The sequence below is a fragment of the Pogona vitticeps genome, chromosome 5 (genome assembly GCF_051106095.1).
Source record: "Pogona vitticeps strain Pit_001003342236 chromosome 5, PviZW2.1, whole genome shotgun sequence".
NCBI classification, from domain to species: Eukaryota; Metazoa; Chordata; class Lepidosauria; order Squamata; family Agamidae; genus Pogona; species Pogona vitticeps.
Genome location: NC_135787.1, coordinates 172,506,640 through 172,524,547, shown reverse-complemented (window position 1 = coordinate 172,524,547; position 17,908 = coordinate 172,506,640). Strand labels below are relative to the sequence as shown.

General features: G+C 39.5%; 1 protein-coding gene across 16 annotated transcripts in view; it reads left to right on the top strand.

Annotated features, from left to right (window-relative positions):
• The window catches only part of MYBPC1 (myosin binding protein C1), a 121,627-nt gene extending 106,724 nt beyond the window's left edge, over positions 1-14,903 (top strand). For 13 of the 16 annotated variants that reach the window (XM_020800479.3, XM_072999989.2, XM_072999988.2 and 10 more), the window contains 4 exons: positions 1,425-1,584; positions 2,919-3,055; positions 3,332-3,518; positions 14,016-14,903. In XM_020800479.3, coding sequence (XP_020656138.3) covers positions 1,425-1,584; positions 2,919-3,055; positions 3,332-3,518; positions 14,016-14,119 — 588 coding nt within the window. In that variant the 3' untranslated portion in view covers positions 14,120-14,903. Of the gene's footprint in view, positions 1-1,424; positions 1,585-2,918; positions 3,056-3,331; positions 3,519-9,229; positions 9,289-10,643; positions 10,684-14,015 lie in introns of all 16 variants that reach the window. The other 3 variants (XM_020800480.3, XM_020800470.3, XM_020800476.3) reach the window with 2 other exon arrangements.
• The last annotated feature ends 3,005 nt before the right edge of the window (positions 14,904-17,908 follow it).

Sequence of the window (17,908 nt, the reverse complement as noted above, 5' to 3'; positions counted from 1 at the left end):
AGACTTGCTTCGTAACATTACTTCCTCCTTGGAAGCCAGCCAGAGTGTCTTGTTTTAGAAGAACATTTGTTCACTCCAAATGGGTGCAGTTGCAGTGACTCAAAAGGGAAGGAAGAGCAATCAGCACATGTTCAGAGACCCCTTCTTTGTGATGACATTTTCACTGCAAGAACTGAAACTTGTGCAAAATCATTTTCACACTGAAGTAGGTATGCAGCAAGACCTCCAGTTCTGTTCATAGGACTAGGAAATCTATTTGTTTTTCAGAAATAACCTGTCTTCCACTTTCCTCCTCGACCCCTCTGCATTGACTAGTGTAAAAATTACACTCTTTCAGTCAGTCAAGCTGACCAAGCATTCTTTCAGAGTGTGCTTTACACTTTATACACTGTACTCCATAAATTAACCTTGAATTACCACATTTGATTAAATTGGTCCTTTAAACTTATTTTCATGGACAGCATTTCAGTTCTAACGTGGTGTCCTAAGAAGCTTAGGAACAAGTGTTTTTTTGGAATTAGATGCACTGGAAGGGGTTTGTAAATTTTCTCCACAGTCTATGACTTTCTTCTTTGCAGTACATATTCAGAAATCAATGGAAAGGGGATCGTTCACCTCCTCCCCACCCCTATTTTCTTCAAAATCCATTTTTTTTAAAAAAAAAATGCTTTTCCAAGAACAATCCTCAAAGTTACTAGATTTCCTTTTTTATTATTTGTATTTTTTTTGCCAAGAATTAACTTTTGCTAGGATATTAGGCATTTGTTCAACTATTTGATCATTAAAAACTTCTCCAATACAGAGCAACATTCACTATTTTAAAAAAACCCAATCTGAAATAGGCTCAGAATTGTCCTGGCTTTGGAGCGGATGAGGCAGAGTCCAGCTGCTTTTACCAGCTTCTGCTCCAAAGTGAAAGCATCTCGTTTTATTCCTCAGGCAACATTTTGCCTCTCAAAATATGGCATGTATTTTGTTGTCTTTTCTGTGCTGGACAGAAGACTTTACAGTCTCTCAGTTTTGTAACTGTTGCAAGCTTTTCATTGCTAATATAATTTATTGTTCTAATGTTATCTTTCTTTTATTTATTTAAGCCTCTTACAGTAACATATTTTTATTGAAGAGCAGCATACTTATTTACTTTTAAAAAGTCATGCTTTATTGACATTACTGTTACATATGGCTAAGGCTGACATTATCAAAAAATTCTCTTACGTATCTTAATATATGATCTCTTGGTTATTTTCACATGGCAGATATTCCATAAAAAGTCAATTGCTTGGGTGGCAGATTGCACTCTTATAGTCCTCTTGCATACTTTCCCAGTTATAAGCCCAATTAAACTCAGTGGGCCTTTCTTCTAAGTAGAGACCATCATTTGATGGAGCTGTTAGAGCAACTGAATGTTGGCTTGTATTCTGCAGGAATGGTTCACTGTTATTGAACACTATCACCGAACCAGTGCTACCATTACTGAACTTGTCATTGGGAATGAGTATTACTTCCGGGTCTTTTCTGAAAACATGTGTGGCCTCAGCGAAGATGCAACAAGAACAACTGAAAGTGCTGTGATTGCCAAAGATGGTAAGCTTATCTTAACTCTAAAACTCTGATACTTGACAAAGGAAGAAAGATAAAATAAATTGGGACAATTTATATTGTTTGTTTTGGGGTAATATGTCTGAAAGATGCAACAGAAATGTATTTGGTTTGTATTTTAATTGTGAACTTATCTAATTCACATTTCTGAACCAATATATGATTGAAGGAGAGTTTGCATTTAGCATTTGCACTTCTCTGAATAGTACAATGCAGCTTTCCAATTTCAAATTCATACATGCATTACAAAGAATAACAAGTAAAAACATATGATTTTCTCTTTTTAAAAAAAATCTTAGAAGAATAGTGAGATGAGTGTCTAGACTACTTCCCATCAGTAGATATTATGCCAAACAAATCTTGTAGTTTAAAGCTTCTAAACTACTTAGCATTCTATTTTGAGAAGATATAGAAGGTTTAATCCATGCCTTATGCACATGGGAGATTCTTGTTGCATGTAGGCATTCTGGGAACCTGGATAGTAGTAGGTGCTTCCTTTAGTGCACAATTCAATAAGCTGCCCTTGCTTTATATACAGCCAATATGCCCTATCTTTTCCATTAAAGGTATTCTGCATGTAGCAAAACAAGGATTCAGAATGTGAACCCATCAAGATGAAGAAGAAGAGCAAATATTAGCCCAACAGAATATCAAATTAGGCAATGAAACTATGGGCGCTGGTTATGTTCCCTATAAATTTTATATTCCAGAACAGAATGTTATTCTGCATCTTGCTGCTCTATAGATATTTTGGGCTATGGCTCACAGGATTATCATTGGCCATGATCCCTAGGGTGGATGGAAATTGAAGTCAGGAGCATGCAGACAGCACTAGATTGCAAAAGACGTTTGTAGAATAACAAATGATTATTTGAAAAGTGAACTAGGAATTTTGCTCTAAAATAAGAGTGATCTCCCAGTTTTAGCAAGAAGTGTTTCACATACCTCACTTTGTGAAGTAAGACTCGATTTGAAAGTAATAACATATGAACATAATGAAGGGACATGCAATAAACATCTCAAGCAGAGATGGGCAAGAACGCCTCCAGGCGGTGGCCACTGAGCAGCAGCCCCCCACCCCACCTCCTCTGAGTGCTATCACCAAATGGCTGCCTGCTGGAGGGGGCAGGGTGCCAAACCGCAGGTCAGCGGTTTGCCCAGGAAACGAACTGTGCTGAACCAGAGGTTCTTTGCCCATCTGTAATCTCAAGATGAGCTGTGTCCTTATTTTACTATTCTACTCTATAGGGAACAACGTTACTGATAGATTTGAAACTCTGCCTTTCCCCCCTAGCAATTCCTCAACTTCTGTTTTGCAGGCAAAGTCTACAAAAACCCAGTTTATGAGGATTTTGATTTCAATGAACCACCATTGTTCACTCAGCCTTTAGCTAACACCTATGCTGTAGCTGGTTACAATGCAACTCTGAACTGCAGTGTTAGAGGAAATCCCAAGGTAAGCTATACATCTGGTAAGAATCCTACCAAATAGTGCAAGAGTATGTTCAAATGGAACAATGCTTTGGGCCTCTTTAAATGATGGTTTACAATTTGAAGGGTACAGTAAAACAAGCGGGGGGGGAGGACTCTTGGAGTGACTACCTTTTGTCCTTCATTTTCTGCCTTTCTAGGAAGGGCTTAGGACATGTCAAAGCTCTCTGACTTTGTATTAGGATGGCTTTGACTGCATTTCATTTCATACCACCTCTGTGTATGCTTTTTTAAATCACAGCCTAAGATAACATGGATGAAGAACAAAATAGTTATAATAAATGACCCGCGCTACAGAATGTTTAGTAATCAGGGTGTTTGCACCCTGGAGATCCGCAAGCCCAGCCCTTATGATGGAGGCACATACACTTGCAGGGCAGTCAACAGTCTTGGTGAAGCTGAGGTTGATTGCAAATTGGAAGTAAAAGGTAAGCTTGTCTCTGTTAAATGAGCTAGCTTAATAACACAGATCAGGGGAAGATGGTTTATGACTTCCTTTGTGTTTTGATCACAGAACTATGTTTGCTTTCTTTTTCAACTTATTTGGGGAAGAAGAAGAAAATCAATGAGTTAAATGGCAATAAAATATTATTTAGAGAAGAGATTATTGGTTATGATAGCAAAATGTTGGTTAAATGTTTAGGTTTTAAAGAGAGTGCTTGTTGTTAGTAACACACAGCTGCTGTAGACGAAAAGGTGATATTAAGAGTAAGCAATATGATATGTGGAAGAACTGTGACTGGATCTCCCGGGGATTCTATTTTTGACATAACAGCAGTCTGGGCAAAGAAGCAGCCTGATCTGATTTAAAAGACAAAGCACTTTCTGCAGCCTCATTAGGATTACATGGAGTTTAAAGCAGATTATCTGGCCAGAGAGACACCTGTACAGGCTCTAGGTTCCCATTATCCCTGCCTTTTAGCACCATGTAGCAAGCGAACTTCTGAGCGCCTTGCCATGCTTCAACATATTTGAGTGCAACAGGAAGCTCCTGGATGTCTGAGTACAAAAAGACTCTGTTCTTTGTTTGTCCTCCCAGCTTAGCCAAACAACCTGGCCATAAAGGAAAAGCACAACTAGATGAAAAGTGTGTATAGGTGTTAGTCAGATTTTTTTTAAAAAAAACTTTGCAAAACTTCAAATTTAATGTTATCTACCCTATTTTCCGCTCATTTCCAAACCCTATACATAATCTCATGGTGCCTTTGTTTTATGCCATTGTTTTGTTAATTGTGTGGACAAGAACCAAAGATTTATAGCATCTGGTAATTCAAGGGAATAAGTCACTCTGAAGGCATTTATTCAACAGCTCATTGATGCCTTTAGTGATAGTGTAAGAAGTATCTATTCTATTAAAAATTAAAGGTAGCATTCTTTGTTTATGTAACAAATCCAGTGTATGAAATGTGTTAATATACTGTATCAATTCCACTGTTTATAACATCTTGCATATCTTATGCAACAACTTAGATGGATATAAACTGTCCGTCCAGGGATACAGTTATCTATTTGGGCAGCCATACTTCTATATTGACCCGCTTGTTATCCATTTCTCTGCCCAGAAGTGGTACCATAATTCCAGGCCAACTTACTCTTCCACACCACATGTGAAATGATTAGCTGCACAGAAGCCATTTCTTTTACATTCAGCCTTTAAAGGTCAGCTAGACTAACCTGTTGTGATAACTCACAAGTTCGTCAGAAATCCAATCTCTAATTGTACTGCTGAGAAACCTGGCCATGGAAAAGAATAAAGAGCTCTACATCTGTAGTATAGTTTATGCTTTATGGTTAAAAAAAAGGGGACAGGGCTCTAAAATCTACATATGTGTAGCATTTTCATGTGCATTGAGTTTTCTTTTCATGCTACTGTATTCTGTTTCAACATTTTAAAATGGAAAGGTTAAAAATGGTGACTTCAAAAGTATAAATTTCGTTTTGCTTCAGTAGCACAAAAATAATTTCCTTGTCTTATGAATGTTATCACAAAGTTCCAGTTTCCCTCCCTTTCTACTGTTGCTTCCTTCCACCACACTACCATTGTGATATTTGATTCTAAGGCTGTGTCGTTTATTTTTGTGTGTCATCAAATCCCAAAATTCTCTAAGAATTTCCCAGGCAGAATTCTGGATTGCAACCCGCAAGCATCTTCATTTTATTCACATGGAGAAAAGCTGAGGCCTCCTCCTAAGCCTTCATTTCCTGCTGCAGCGCTTTCTGGGGGGGGGGGGGGGGACGATGGTTATTCAGGAGATGCACTATATAGAATATAAAACTACAGTTCCCAGAAAGCATTTCAGTAGGAAATGAAGGCCTAGAAGAAGACTAGAATGAGGTTTTACCCTTGTCCATGTTGCACCCTTGTGGAACAATGATGTCTGGAAGTATGTGTTTGGGAGCTCCCAGAATGTTCTGCCTGGGGAGTTCTGAGGGAATTCTGGGATCTGTAGTCCAAAATACCAAATCAAGGGTGCACTCTTGTACCCAATTACGTAGTAGAAAGGCGCACTGAACTAAGTGGGGCTTATTTCTGGGGCTTATTACATAAAAGATTGCCGTTTCAGTCTGCAGAACTTGGAAAATTTATTGTTTTCAGGCAAAAATCATAAGAATTTCTCGTGATTTGGGGTAGCTGCAGTCCAAAAAGATACGGTATATCACAGAATTGAGTACACCCTCTCACATTTCATAAATATGCCAACGGTTTAGACATTAATGGCTGTGTGTTGCATTATTTTGAAGGGACAGCACATTTACACTGTTATGCAAGCTGTATACTCACTGCTTTACATTGTAGCCAAGTGTCATTTCTTCAGTGTGGCCACATGAAAAGATATACTAAAATATTTATGAAATGTGAGGGGGTGTACAGTACTTACTTCTGTGATATACTGTAACTTTCCCAAGGTCTGCATTCATCTTCCTACGAAAAAGGTACAATGAGGCCATAGCCATGTGGTTTCATTTTCCAGCCGAGTAGCTCTGTTTATTTTAAGGATAGCAGGACTCCAGGCCTTTTGCATTTCAGTTGGGCAAGTGATTGAATAGGCTCTTCCCCCACCAAGTGAGTAAACGGGAGTAGTCCTTATTAATACTAGGAAGTCCTGCGTCCTAGTATTTTGATCCAATTCCTTTCCAAAGTCATCTTCTCCCCACCCCACATTTCTACCCCCTTAGTAGAACTATTGCCTTAGGCCCTTTTAAGGAGAAAAGCAGTGTAAATATTTTAAATGAATGAATAAATAAAATTGCTACTGCTACATCATTGGGACCTTCTTACTATATCATAATGAAGAAATGTTCAGGAAATAAAACAGTTTCTGGCGTATCAGTTTTGTATTTCTGCTTATGCTTTGCTTCATAAGAGCCAATAAAACACTTTTGTTTTATTTGTTTTATTTATAGGCCCCCTTTCTCCCAAGAAGGGGACCTCAACTCACATGCTAATTCAGATGAATTTCACAGGTCCTATATAGTCCTTGATACCACTGCCCCACAGCTAAATGAGATGTGGCATGTGAGATATTAGAATGGGATTTTATGGACTAAGTCCAATAAGCAGCACCAAACTCAGCTCTAGAATAAGTCCATGGAATCAGTGGGACAACATTAAGTGTTGTCTTAGCAGATTCAATTGACCTATTTTCGTTTTGCTAGCAGTTAGATTTAGGCCTGTCTGTTTATACCTGCGTGTCAAGTCATACTAGCAACTACAAGGGGCATTCAGTTTTGATTGTGACCATGGTGTTGTGGGGAATATTTAATACCTCTCCCTCCCCTTCAAAGCTGCTATCAGGCTGTATTAATACAGAAAAGGACCCAGAGCAACATTCCCCAGCTTGGTGATTTCAAGATATCTTATGCTTGAGTTTCCATGTCCCACACTGGGTAAGAATGAATGTAATGATTTATACCACAAGGTATCTCAAGGGCACCATGATGGGAAAGACTGTCAAAGCAGTGTGCTGCTAGTCTTTCAACCACTGCCCACTCATCTCAAAATGTTTAGCAAACATACTATGAGATTTTAAGCATTGATCCCTTATATCATATCTAGTTTGGTCCTTGAGGCTAACAAAGTCAAGCAATATTGCTTGAAGCTAGACGTAATTTCACAACTGATTTTAAAAGCAAAATTTAAAAAGCCAAATATGAATGGTGGGGAGGGGAATGCCAACTAACTGATGCTTTTTTTCTCTACTCCGGTACATAACTGTGCCTGCGCACTAGGACAGCAGTAACTGCTAGGTCACTGCTTATTTAATTGTTTCTGCTGCCACAGAGAGAGCGATCAGACAGGCATATAACTTGTTATTTAGTTTGCTTTCACCGCCGTCTGGTTCACCCTATTTTCCAGCAATTACATGTGTCTTCAAGGAGAGTGATCCATTGTGCCCCTTTTGTGAGCTGTTTTGTGAACTCCTTTCTGCAGAGTGCTAGGGCTGCAGTTTATTTGGTGCAACTGGGAGCACTCTTGATTACAGTGGTGCCCCGCAAGACAATGTTAATCTGTTCCATTGAAATTGCTGTCTTGTGAAAACATCGTCTTGCGAAAAGCATTTCCCCATTGGAATGCATTGAAATCCGTTTAATGTGTTCCAATGGGGAAAATAGTCATCATTTTGTGAAAATCGCCCATAGGGAAGCCATTTTGCGAAGCGCTGATCAGCTGTTAGAATCGCTGTCTTGCGAAGCATCGGTCCTGAAAACACCCGTTTTGCAAGTTGCGGACCTATCTGTGAAAATCATCGTCTTGCGAAGCATTGGTCCCAGAAAAAAACCGTCTTGCGAAGCATGGACCGAAACATCGTCCAGCAAAAATCGCCCATAGGAAAGACTGTTTTGCGAAGCGCTATAGCGATTGCAAAAAGTCATCGTCATGCGGATTCGTTGTTTTGTGAGGTCATTGTCTAGCAGGGCACCACTGTATTCTATTTTGTAGTCTGGGCAATTGGATAATTCACACCCAAACAGATCTGTGGGCAGTGTTATCTGAGGTGACAACCCTGTGATATATTCAGTGGGTTGAGACATTAAAAGGCTGGATGGAGAAACCTCCTCTATTTTTGTCTTATTTTTTAAAAAATATTTCTCTGACATAGCATAATTGTAGTCCACTGGAGGTGACTTTCAGTACAATATGTATAATATGTATACCATACTAGATTGATGTACTACTGTAGCACTATATCACTTTATTTAGCAAAAAAAAAAAAAGGAAAGTCACTGCAGCCCAAAAGTCACTGCAGCCCAAAAAATGAAGGCCTCAAAAACAGATGGGGGCCATCTTAATTAAAATCAATAATTAAAAGGGGGACAAACTGGAGTGATCTGAAGAGCTGTCTGGATCCTTCTCACAGGGGAAGAAATGTCTCCCATGTGAATGGAAGGATCGATCACATCAGTGATAAGAATATTTTTAGTACAAACTGGATCACTTCAGCTTCCCTCATCTGGTTATGCCCCTAGTGTATCTTCCAAACACTCCTTAAGGACCTGTTATTTTTGATGCCCATCTTCAGCTGCTCCTTTTTGCGATTCCCTACCACTATGCAGCCAGCCACCTTAGGAGTAGCACAAAAAAAATGTCTCAGCTTTAAACCAGGACAGAATCACTATTGTTCCCTGCCTATGGTTTAGTACGCTGTACTGGCACTGCAATTTTCCCTATCTGCAATGCAAAAGGGAGTCATCTGAAGCAATTTCTTTTGTTGGGAACAAATCTACTTTAGTTGGGGCTAAAGTTGGATTAAACCCAGAGCAACTTGAAAATAATCAAGGAAGGTAGACTGAATTGAATATATTGACCAAGGAGCTTTGGATCATTAGTGAAAACTGAAATTGGCCATTAACTCTCAAGGAGTCATAGTGATATCAGCAAAACTACTCCAATTAAGGGATCCAAGAACTGTAAATAAGAAATGTTCCTATCATGTTTCTGTTGCAATGCTACCGGTTGCATTCTCATATGTGAAAGCAGAATGTATTGTACTTTATCAGTAGAAAGCTACTGAGAAAATTACAACTATTGGTAAGAATAACAACAACCTGGGGGGTGAGTGATTAACATTGTTGAACAACTTTGCAAAAAAAATGTTGAATGAAAATAAATATTGGTACAAATATTCTAATTCTGCAGTGATATATCATGGAGTAGTGACCCCAGGAGAACCAATCTTCTTGGCGGGGCAGAAACAGGTTTCTAAACTAATATTCCACTGGGCATTACTTTCCATTTCATTCCTTTCTTCTCATATAAATCATGCTTGCATGAGAAGTGTGTACTTTGTAGTTCTTAAAATTATATGGTTGTTCCATGACATAATAGTTATGGCATGGGCAGAGAAGGCCAAATTAATCAAGAATTTAGGAACTAATGTCTGGTTTATGGAAACATTCAGTTTGAACTTCCATTTCATCTCTATATAGAATTCTATATTCATGTTCTTCTTTTTGTTCCACTGCATTTGTTAGTAACATCCATCAAAGAAATATAGAAGTATTCCTTTTAATCTTTACAATGTGGTTAATTTTAATCTTTACAAGGACTCAAAGAGCTGTCCTTAATTCTATTGACTCTTTGCAGATGTGAAGCAATTAATAAACATATTATCAATATTCACATTATCAAATAGGACCAAAATAATCTTGCACAAATTAGTGGTATATTAGTACACACTTAATTGTGGAGTAAATTCCATTGAACTTACTTTTGAGAAATATATGATTACACTTACACTGTTAATCTTATAAAGTAAATAACAACTTACAACATATACTAATCATTTTACCTGGACTTGGACATGTCTTCTAAGGCAGTGGTCCCCAACATCGCGCCTCCAGATGTTCTTGGACTCCAACTCCCAGAAATCCTAGCCAGCAGAGGTGATGAAGGCTTCTGGGAGTTGTAATCCAAGAACATCTGGTGGCCCAAGCTGGGGACCACTGTTCTAAGGACTATTCCATTCCATCTGCTACCAAAACATATAATTAGAAAGGCTCATGCAGAATAAATACTATTTCTTGATTAATATAATACTGTTTGCAAAGCTATATAGCAGAGAATAGATTTCGTTACTTTTATATTACGTACTGTACTTGATAATTTTGCCTACTAGAAGTTTGACATATATATATATATGTGTGTGTGCGCGTGGCTTTTTCCTCCTCTGAGAAACACCTTGGATAAAAATAAATAAATAATATATATATATGTTTTAGTTTAGTGACGTGCTTTTGGTCTTAGGTTAGTAGTACAATCTGATTGGCTCTTTTATGTCTTCTAGATTAGCTGCTGGAGCCAAAATCGTGTGTTTGTGCATAATTAATATAGCTTAATTTATTAATTGTAGTGTTGAATTAGTACTAGACTCTTGCCTACTTTGACTTTACATTTGCTTCTCTCTCCTTCTTTCTCTCTTACATGTTTTACATGACTAAGGATTAAATCACCATCTTATCATAGTTGTGAACATAATTTCACTCCGCGAGTTCTGTAGTTTTGTGTTTAGCAAGTTAAGTGCTCACAACTTCTTTCTCTCTCTCTCCCTTAGTTGCACAGTAAGGATTTTTGAATGTATAGTGTCATCTAAGGTAAGCTTTCATATGGTCCGTGCATATGAAGCTTATGTCTTGTTGTTCACATCATACATGGCTACCAGAGTATGGCATAATTTTCATTATGTCATTTAATGAAAATGGGGTAGTCAAATTAATATTGAAATAGACAGACTTTTGAAAATAATATTGTGCTCTCGATTAACAATTCTTACCAGATCTGCCTGATAATTGCTTGTGATGGCAGTTCTTTGTGGCAATGCAACCACTTACTAACAGTATATGTAAATAATGCCTCAGCAGGATGGGACAAAGCATGAGCCAGGTTAACAGCTTACTACACATAAATAAGCAAACAAGAGCTTTCTAGCATCTCCAGCTAGTTATTTGCCTCAAGGTTCAGATGCCTGAAGAAATTACTGTATTTATACCCAACTATTATCTAATTTTACTTGACATTTTTACACTACAGCAACTTTAAGGAATGCTTTAAAAGCATGCCACATTTTTGTCTGTCTTTAGCGTTCACTGAAGATGAGAAAAGCATATCCTCAAAAGAATGGTTAAAAAAAATCTTCAGTGACATGTCTTTGAATTAAAATCAAATAATGTGGTTTTACCTGAATATGGTAAGATTCTACAGAAATGCTACTTGGCTTTTCATTGTGTTGAATATGTGAAAAGCTACCACTTAGATGGTCAGTGGCAGCACATGCCTGAATACAGCCAGGATATGTCGGAAACTTTCAAAAGGTCCTCAATGTTTTATATTTATGGTACAAATCAGTAACAAAGAGAAGGTAAGTTTTGGTTCACAATGGGCATAATTGCTCCAGACATTCTGCAAAAAAATGGTGACTATACTAGAACAGTGATTTACTGCCTCATTCCCACCTGCCCCTGATCAGCAGCCTCAGCAAGCTAAAGGAAACACTGCTCAAGTTTTGATGTCAAGTAATGCAACTTCAGTATGCTTCACTGTCTCCACAAGACACCCTGGGCAGTCAGAAAGCTATACGAATCATTGACCTGAGCACTGTTAAACTACTTGAGGGAACCAATATGACAAATGCTAACGGTTACTGGTTCCCTATTGTTTTATTCCATTCCATTTTGGTATTTATCTGTACATAGAGTTAGGTATCTGTCTGTGGAACCAGACGCTGGGAATTTAATTCCCAGAACAGCAAGCTTGTGTGGGCCTTGATCAAGTGGCACGGTCCCAGGATGCTCACAGAAGAAGGGAATGGTAAACCACTTCAGAGTACTTTCTACCTAGGAAACCCTGAAAGGGGTCACCATAAGTCAGAATTGACTTGAGGCACACAGTTATTTTAATTAGGAAACTGTACTAAATAAGCAGATGAAATTACCCGTATTTTTCGCTCCATAAGACGCACCTTTCCATAAGACGCACCAATTTTTTAGGAGAAGAAAACAGGAAAATATAATCTGTTTTCTTTGCTCCATAAGACGCACAGACTTTCCACACCCCTGTTTTGTGGGGAAAAAGTGAGTCTTATGGTGCAAAAAATACAGTACTTTTCCTAGTAACAGGTGGAGCTGGCACAGGAATTAAAAACATGATTATAGCTTCCCTCTTTTTAAGAAACTCAAGCATTGCTGAAGTGAAACAGGATGGAATAATATGAACCTAACAACTTTGTCAACAACAAGATCAGGTCCCTATCTCTTCTCTAATTGTTCAATGAAGGAGAAATTGGACACCTGCAAGCTTCCATAATCCTCTTCTAGGGACGCTAAGCTCACATTTTGACAAGCATTGATTTAGAACATCTAAGAAAGCTGGGCAAAGATATGGCTGTCAGAGTGCCTTTGTATGATTTGTAGCAGTCAACATCAGAGAGGTCTGTAGTCAAGTGCCTGGCTTTGTGTGACTACAGTCTTGGCAAATATTGACTAATGAGTTCAGAAAGATCATGGCCAGACTTTGGAAAGGTCATTGTAGAATGCATTACTGTCACCTATGCATTACTGTCACCTATGGTGCTGGAGGAGGCTCTTGAGAGTCCCCTGGACTGCAAGGAGAACAAACCTATCAATTCTAAAGGAAATCAACCCTGACTGCTCACTGGAAGGACAGATCCTGAAGCTGAGGCTTTAGTACTTTGGCCATCTCATGAGAACAGAAGACTTCTTGGAAAATACCTTGATGTTGGGAAAGTGTGACGGCAAGAGGAGAAGGGGATGACTGAGGATGAGATGGCTGGACAGTGTCTGCGAAGCAACCAACATGAAATTGACAGAACTCCGGGAGGCAGTGGAAGATAGGAGGGCCTGGCGTGCTCTGGTCCATGGGGTCATGAAGAGTCGGACACGACTAAACGACTAAACAACAACAACACCTATAATAATAATAAAAAAATACCCTTCTCCTGAAAACAACTTGATGTACTTGCTACTGTCGCATTTAATGTGCAATCACACAACTGCTGAAAATGGGTTGAGTCATGGTGCAATACATTGGAATTGGGTTGGAAATGGTCCTAGTTTTAACACAATTATAGGAGTGTCTTGCAATTTGCTCAATCCTCAAGAGCAGAACTGGATGCTATATAAAATGTTGAGCTTATAATGTGTGCCATGTTATCTAATTGAAGCAGGTGACATGACTTGACATTCTGCCATTCAGCATTTCTCCCCTGCCAAATGTAGTCAACACACTGAAGGCAATGCTGTCTTGCCATGCATCTACTTCAGTTATTGGAAGTGGCCACATGTCTTAACACCATGGGTCTTATTAATGTCCAGTTTGGCTGATGATCACACTCTTGAAAGTTAGAGTAGAGAGGAAGAAGAACTGGCTTGGGGAACCTGCTTTTCTTTTCCCTTGGCAAGTATATGTTCTGACCTCACCATCTGGATCAGCAACATCTCCTGACCCTTCTTACTGCTGTGTAGGCACCATGTAAGTCAACTAAATGTTGGAAAGCCTCTCTCTACATTCTGTTGGGGAACAGCCAGCATGATGGCACAAACTAATCTGACAAGTGCTTGCAAACTTTACAACAAAGCAAGAGTCACTCACCATGATGAGGCTCAGTTGGCAGTGGTCATACACTATAATGTGTGTAATGATGCTTCCAGTCTCTATCTATTGGGCAATGCTGTTAGCAAATGGAATGAATCCAGAGCTCTCAATCAACCTCTTACTAAAGCATTAATTTCAATTCACACCTATTTTAAATCACTTTAAACTGAAGGTTGTCCTACTGAAGTTACGACCCCCCCCCCTCTCCATCTCATTTGAAGACGCGTTATAAGTTGGTTACGATTGGCAGGGCTTGGTTTTAACAAATGTCTGTTCTTTTGGTTTCTTTAACCATCGTCTCATTCCTTATCCCTAGGTGGGGTCTCATTCTTCAGACTACTAATGCAAGGGGTGCCCCCACATATCATTGATTCTTATATAAAAGAAATTCAAGCAAGCAACCCTGAGGGGAAAAAGTAAAGCCTGGCCAGAGTGCTTCTCCGCCGCTGCACTGGAATCTGGTAGCCAGCATGGCAGCACATTTTAACTCCTCCTATGGCACTTCTACAGCATGGATCTGAAATATCAGCCCTTCCCCCTTCTTCTTCTTCTTCCTCCTCCATCTGCTGGTGGAAAGAAAATTCACGCATGGATTGCCTTTTTGGGGTTGAAATGAAATAAGTTAAAGCTTACCTGCATTCTGTAATGTTCCACATTGTTGTGTGTTTTGTTCTCTCTCTCTCTCTCTCTTTGCCATAAAGAACAAAATCTAAGCAAAATCGCATGGGAGCTAATCTTTGTACTTTCTATGGCTAAATATATTCTTTTTGTGGAAAGCAGTTAGTGCTTAACCCAATGGCAATGCGGTCAGGTCTTGAAATATATACCTCTTTTGATAAATAATAACCAGTATCCCATTGCTTTAACATGGAGCAGAAGGCAATTGCATTGTGTACCCATTCTCACACTGGTTGTGAGATCAGTCACACAACTAAGCACAGGATGGGAAATCTGTTAGAGCAGGAGTTGCACTTATGTGATTGCCGTTCCACTCCCCATTTAGGCAGGAAGATACTGTCCAATGAATCTGACATAGGCTGCTAAAAATGGACTGTTTGGTACATATCATTTGCAGCATTTGAGTTGTTTCAGCTGAACATATCCTCAGTTAAAAGGGCGTTCTTTCCTTTATTCACTTGTGAATCCCATTTCTCTCCATTACAATTTTATGTCATGTACAATAAACTGCAGTGTTTAAAACCAAGTGAAGTATTTGGGTAGTTTGTATTTGTTCTGGCTACCACTATGTACTGTTTTCTCAAGTACTGCTCTGATTTGGCTTGCCAGTATAATTGCACCCTGAGGCAGGTGCAGGGGAATGAATCCTGATTCCTGGCTGAAGCACCAGTTGGAAAAAAGCTCTATTTGGTGTATAAATGCACCCAAGAACAATCCTTTAAATGTTTTATGCAAATCCTCTTCTAGTGCTGTGATATCAGCTAAGAAATATAAAATCAGAATATATTATTCTAATATGACTCCAGTACAAACCTCATGAATTGGAAAGTTTTTCCTTGCACACTCGGCAAGATGTAGTGATGGCCAATAACTTTGAGGACATAAAGTCAATTGGAGATATCCATAGAGAATAAATCTAGTATTACTGGCTAGTCATCAACCTTGATAAGGAAGGCAATGGAGCTTCCTTATGGAGTAGCAGTATACCACTGAATCCAGGTTGTGAGTGAACAGCTGCGTGAGAGGTCCAATGCTTCCAAACCTATTTATCTGCCTTATCTGTTGCCTTCAAACCCAGTTATTTGCCTCTCACAGGTCACCCTTGCCAGGCAAGATGGTGAAATTGATGGACACGTTTGATTGGTTATTCATCCATGCTAGTGCAACAAGTTACTTGCATGAAGGACATCTGGACATAAATTAACGCTCTCACCCAGTAGGTCATCACCAATAGATGATTAAAACACGTTGCTGTAATGAATTATGCAGATGAAACAACTCCCTTCTAATACCTGTGTGACAACTGTCTTCCTACAAAAGGCAATTGTTGATATGAAAAAACTGTATGAAATATCATCACCATTGAACAACATACATAAGTTGTTCTGAATGCAATATGGCAACTGGCAGGATGAGTATTCCAGTGAACTTTCAGCAAGTATGCTAAGCAAATAAAATTTCCACAATTTAATAAAGCACAAAATGAGGACATGCAAGTGGTAGATCTCACCTAAGGTTGTGACCACATGGTCAAATATTGCAGGATTTGCTCCCCTTATAAAATGTGTGAATTTGAAGTATTTTTTTACAGACCACATGAGGCAAAGGCATTTGCGCCCCATAAAAGATCAGCAGAGGTGGGCCCAGAGAAGTAAAGAAGGATCAGCAAAGGCAACACCAGAGGAAGGGAATGGGATGGGCTAGAATGTGAATTTCATTGCATCCAGTATGAACAGTGAACTCTCAAATTAGTCCACTCTTGTGTGAGCACTGGCTGTGATTTCAAACAATAGAGGTTGTGAATCAAATCTGATGTGGTCGCACCCTGAGTCAAGTTCTGAAGAATGCTACCTGGCCACTCAGTCACCAACCCAAGTTGTGCCTCTCTCCTTTCAAACTTAAACATTACAGAGAACATAAGGACAGGCAGATATTATATTAATGATGGGGAGAAACTGAAGACACTTGCTCCCGGTCTATCCTGTCTTTTACAACTTTAGCAGCAACATGGTATGCAAAACACAAGTGAAGCAGCATTCTCTAGCTGGGTGAAACACTTATGCTAAATATCTACCTGTCACATAGAGTATCGTAGTGGAACCAGGACTTGCAGGGCCCAAATCCTAGGATTCTTCACTATCAGGGACTAGGACACCACTCAGGCTTTCCTGCTCCATTTGAGTTCAGCATTTGTGATGGCTCCTCCACCATGAATACTATCTGTTCTACCTGGCACTGGATTGTTCTACCTAACACTATACTGTTTGTGTGCCATAAGCCCCATCATTGCAAACTATGGTCATCAGTGATGGTGTGAGTTGTCATCCAAGGTATCCAGAAGACATCAGGATGGCGTGGGCAACTCCTCTACATGTGTGTTTGTAAGGAAACAGAACTTAATCCTAAGGTAAGTTAAAGGTTCCCCTTGACATTTAGTCCAGTCGTGTCCAACTCTAGGGTGTGGTGCTCATCCCCATCTCCAAGCCATAGAGCCAGCGTTTGTCTGTAGACAGTTTCCATGGTCATGTGGCCAGCGCGGCTAGACACGGAATGCCATGACCTTCCCACCATGGTGGTACCTATTTATCTACTCACATTTACATGCTTTCAAACTGCTAGGTTGGCAGGAGCTGGGACAAGCGATGGGAGCTCACTCCGTTGCGTGGATTCGATCTTACGACAGCTGGTCTTCTGACTTTGCAGCACAGAGGCTCCTGCAGTTTAACCTGCAGCACCACCACATCCCAGAACTTAATCCTAGGCATATGTAATTAGGCTACAACCTTAGGTTGCCAAGGTGAGTAAGAGTAGACCTCCCACTGTTACTGAACTACAACTTCCATCAGTCTGAGATGTAATTTGTCAACAAGCATGCACATCATATATTAAAAATATGCCTTTTTAATGCCTCTGACAGCCTATGATATAATGGCTTTTCTTGGTTTTTCGGGCTCTTTGGCCGTGTTCTGAAGGTTGTTCTTCCTAATGTTTCGCCAGTCTCTGTGGCCGGCATCTTTAGAGGGCAGTCTATGATACAGTTAGCTCATTGAAATCATATTTTTGTATTCTTCAAATAATTAGGTTTTCTTAAAGAAACTAGCTGGCTGGATCGCTCAGTGGTTTAGGTATCTGGCTACAGTTTCGGAGGTTAAAAGTTCAATTCCTCACTGTGCCTCTAGAGAAAAGAGCCAGTCTGTGTAAATCTTGGGATGAGGTACACAGTCCCATGGTGCTGCCAGAAGAGAGGAACGGTAAGGCACTTCTAAGTACTGTACAGTGGGGTCTTGACTTGAGAACTTAATCCGTATTGGAAGGCGGTTCTCAAGTCAAAAAGTTCTCAGGTCAAATCTGCATTTCCCATAGGAATGCATTGAAAACCATTGGATCCGTATCTGCTCTTTTCTGTCCATAAACTAATGGGAAGCTGCTATTCTGCCTTCGGCCACTAGAGGGGGATATTTTGTTTCTTTTTTTCTTAGGTCAAGAAAGGTTCAGGGAAGGCAGGGAAAATACAGTCCAGGCAATACAGTA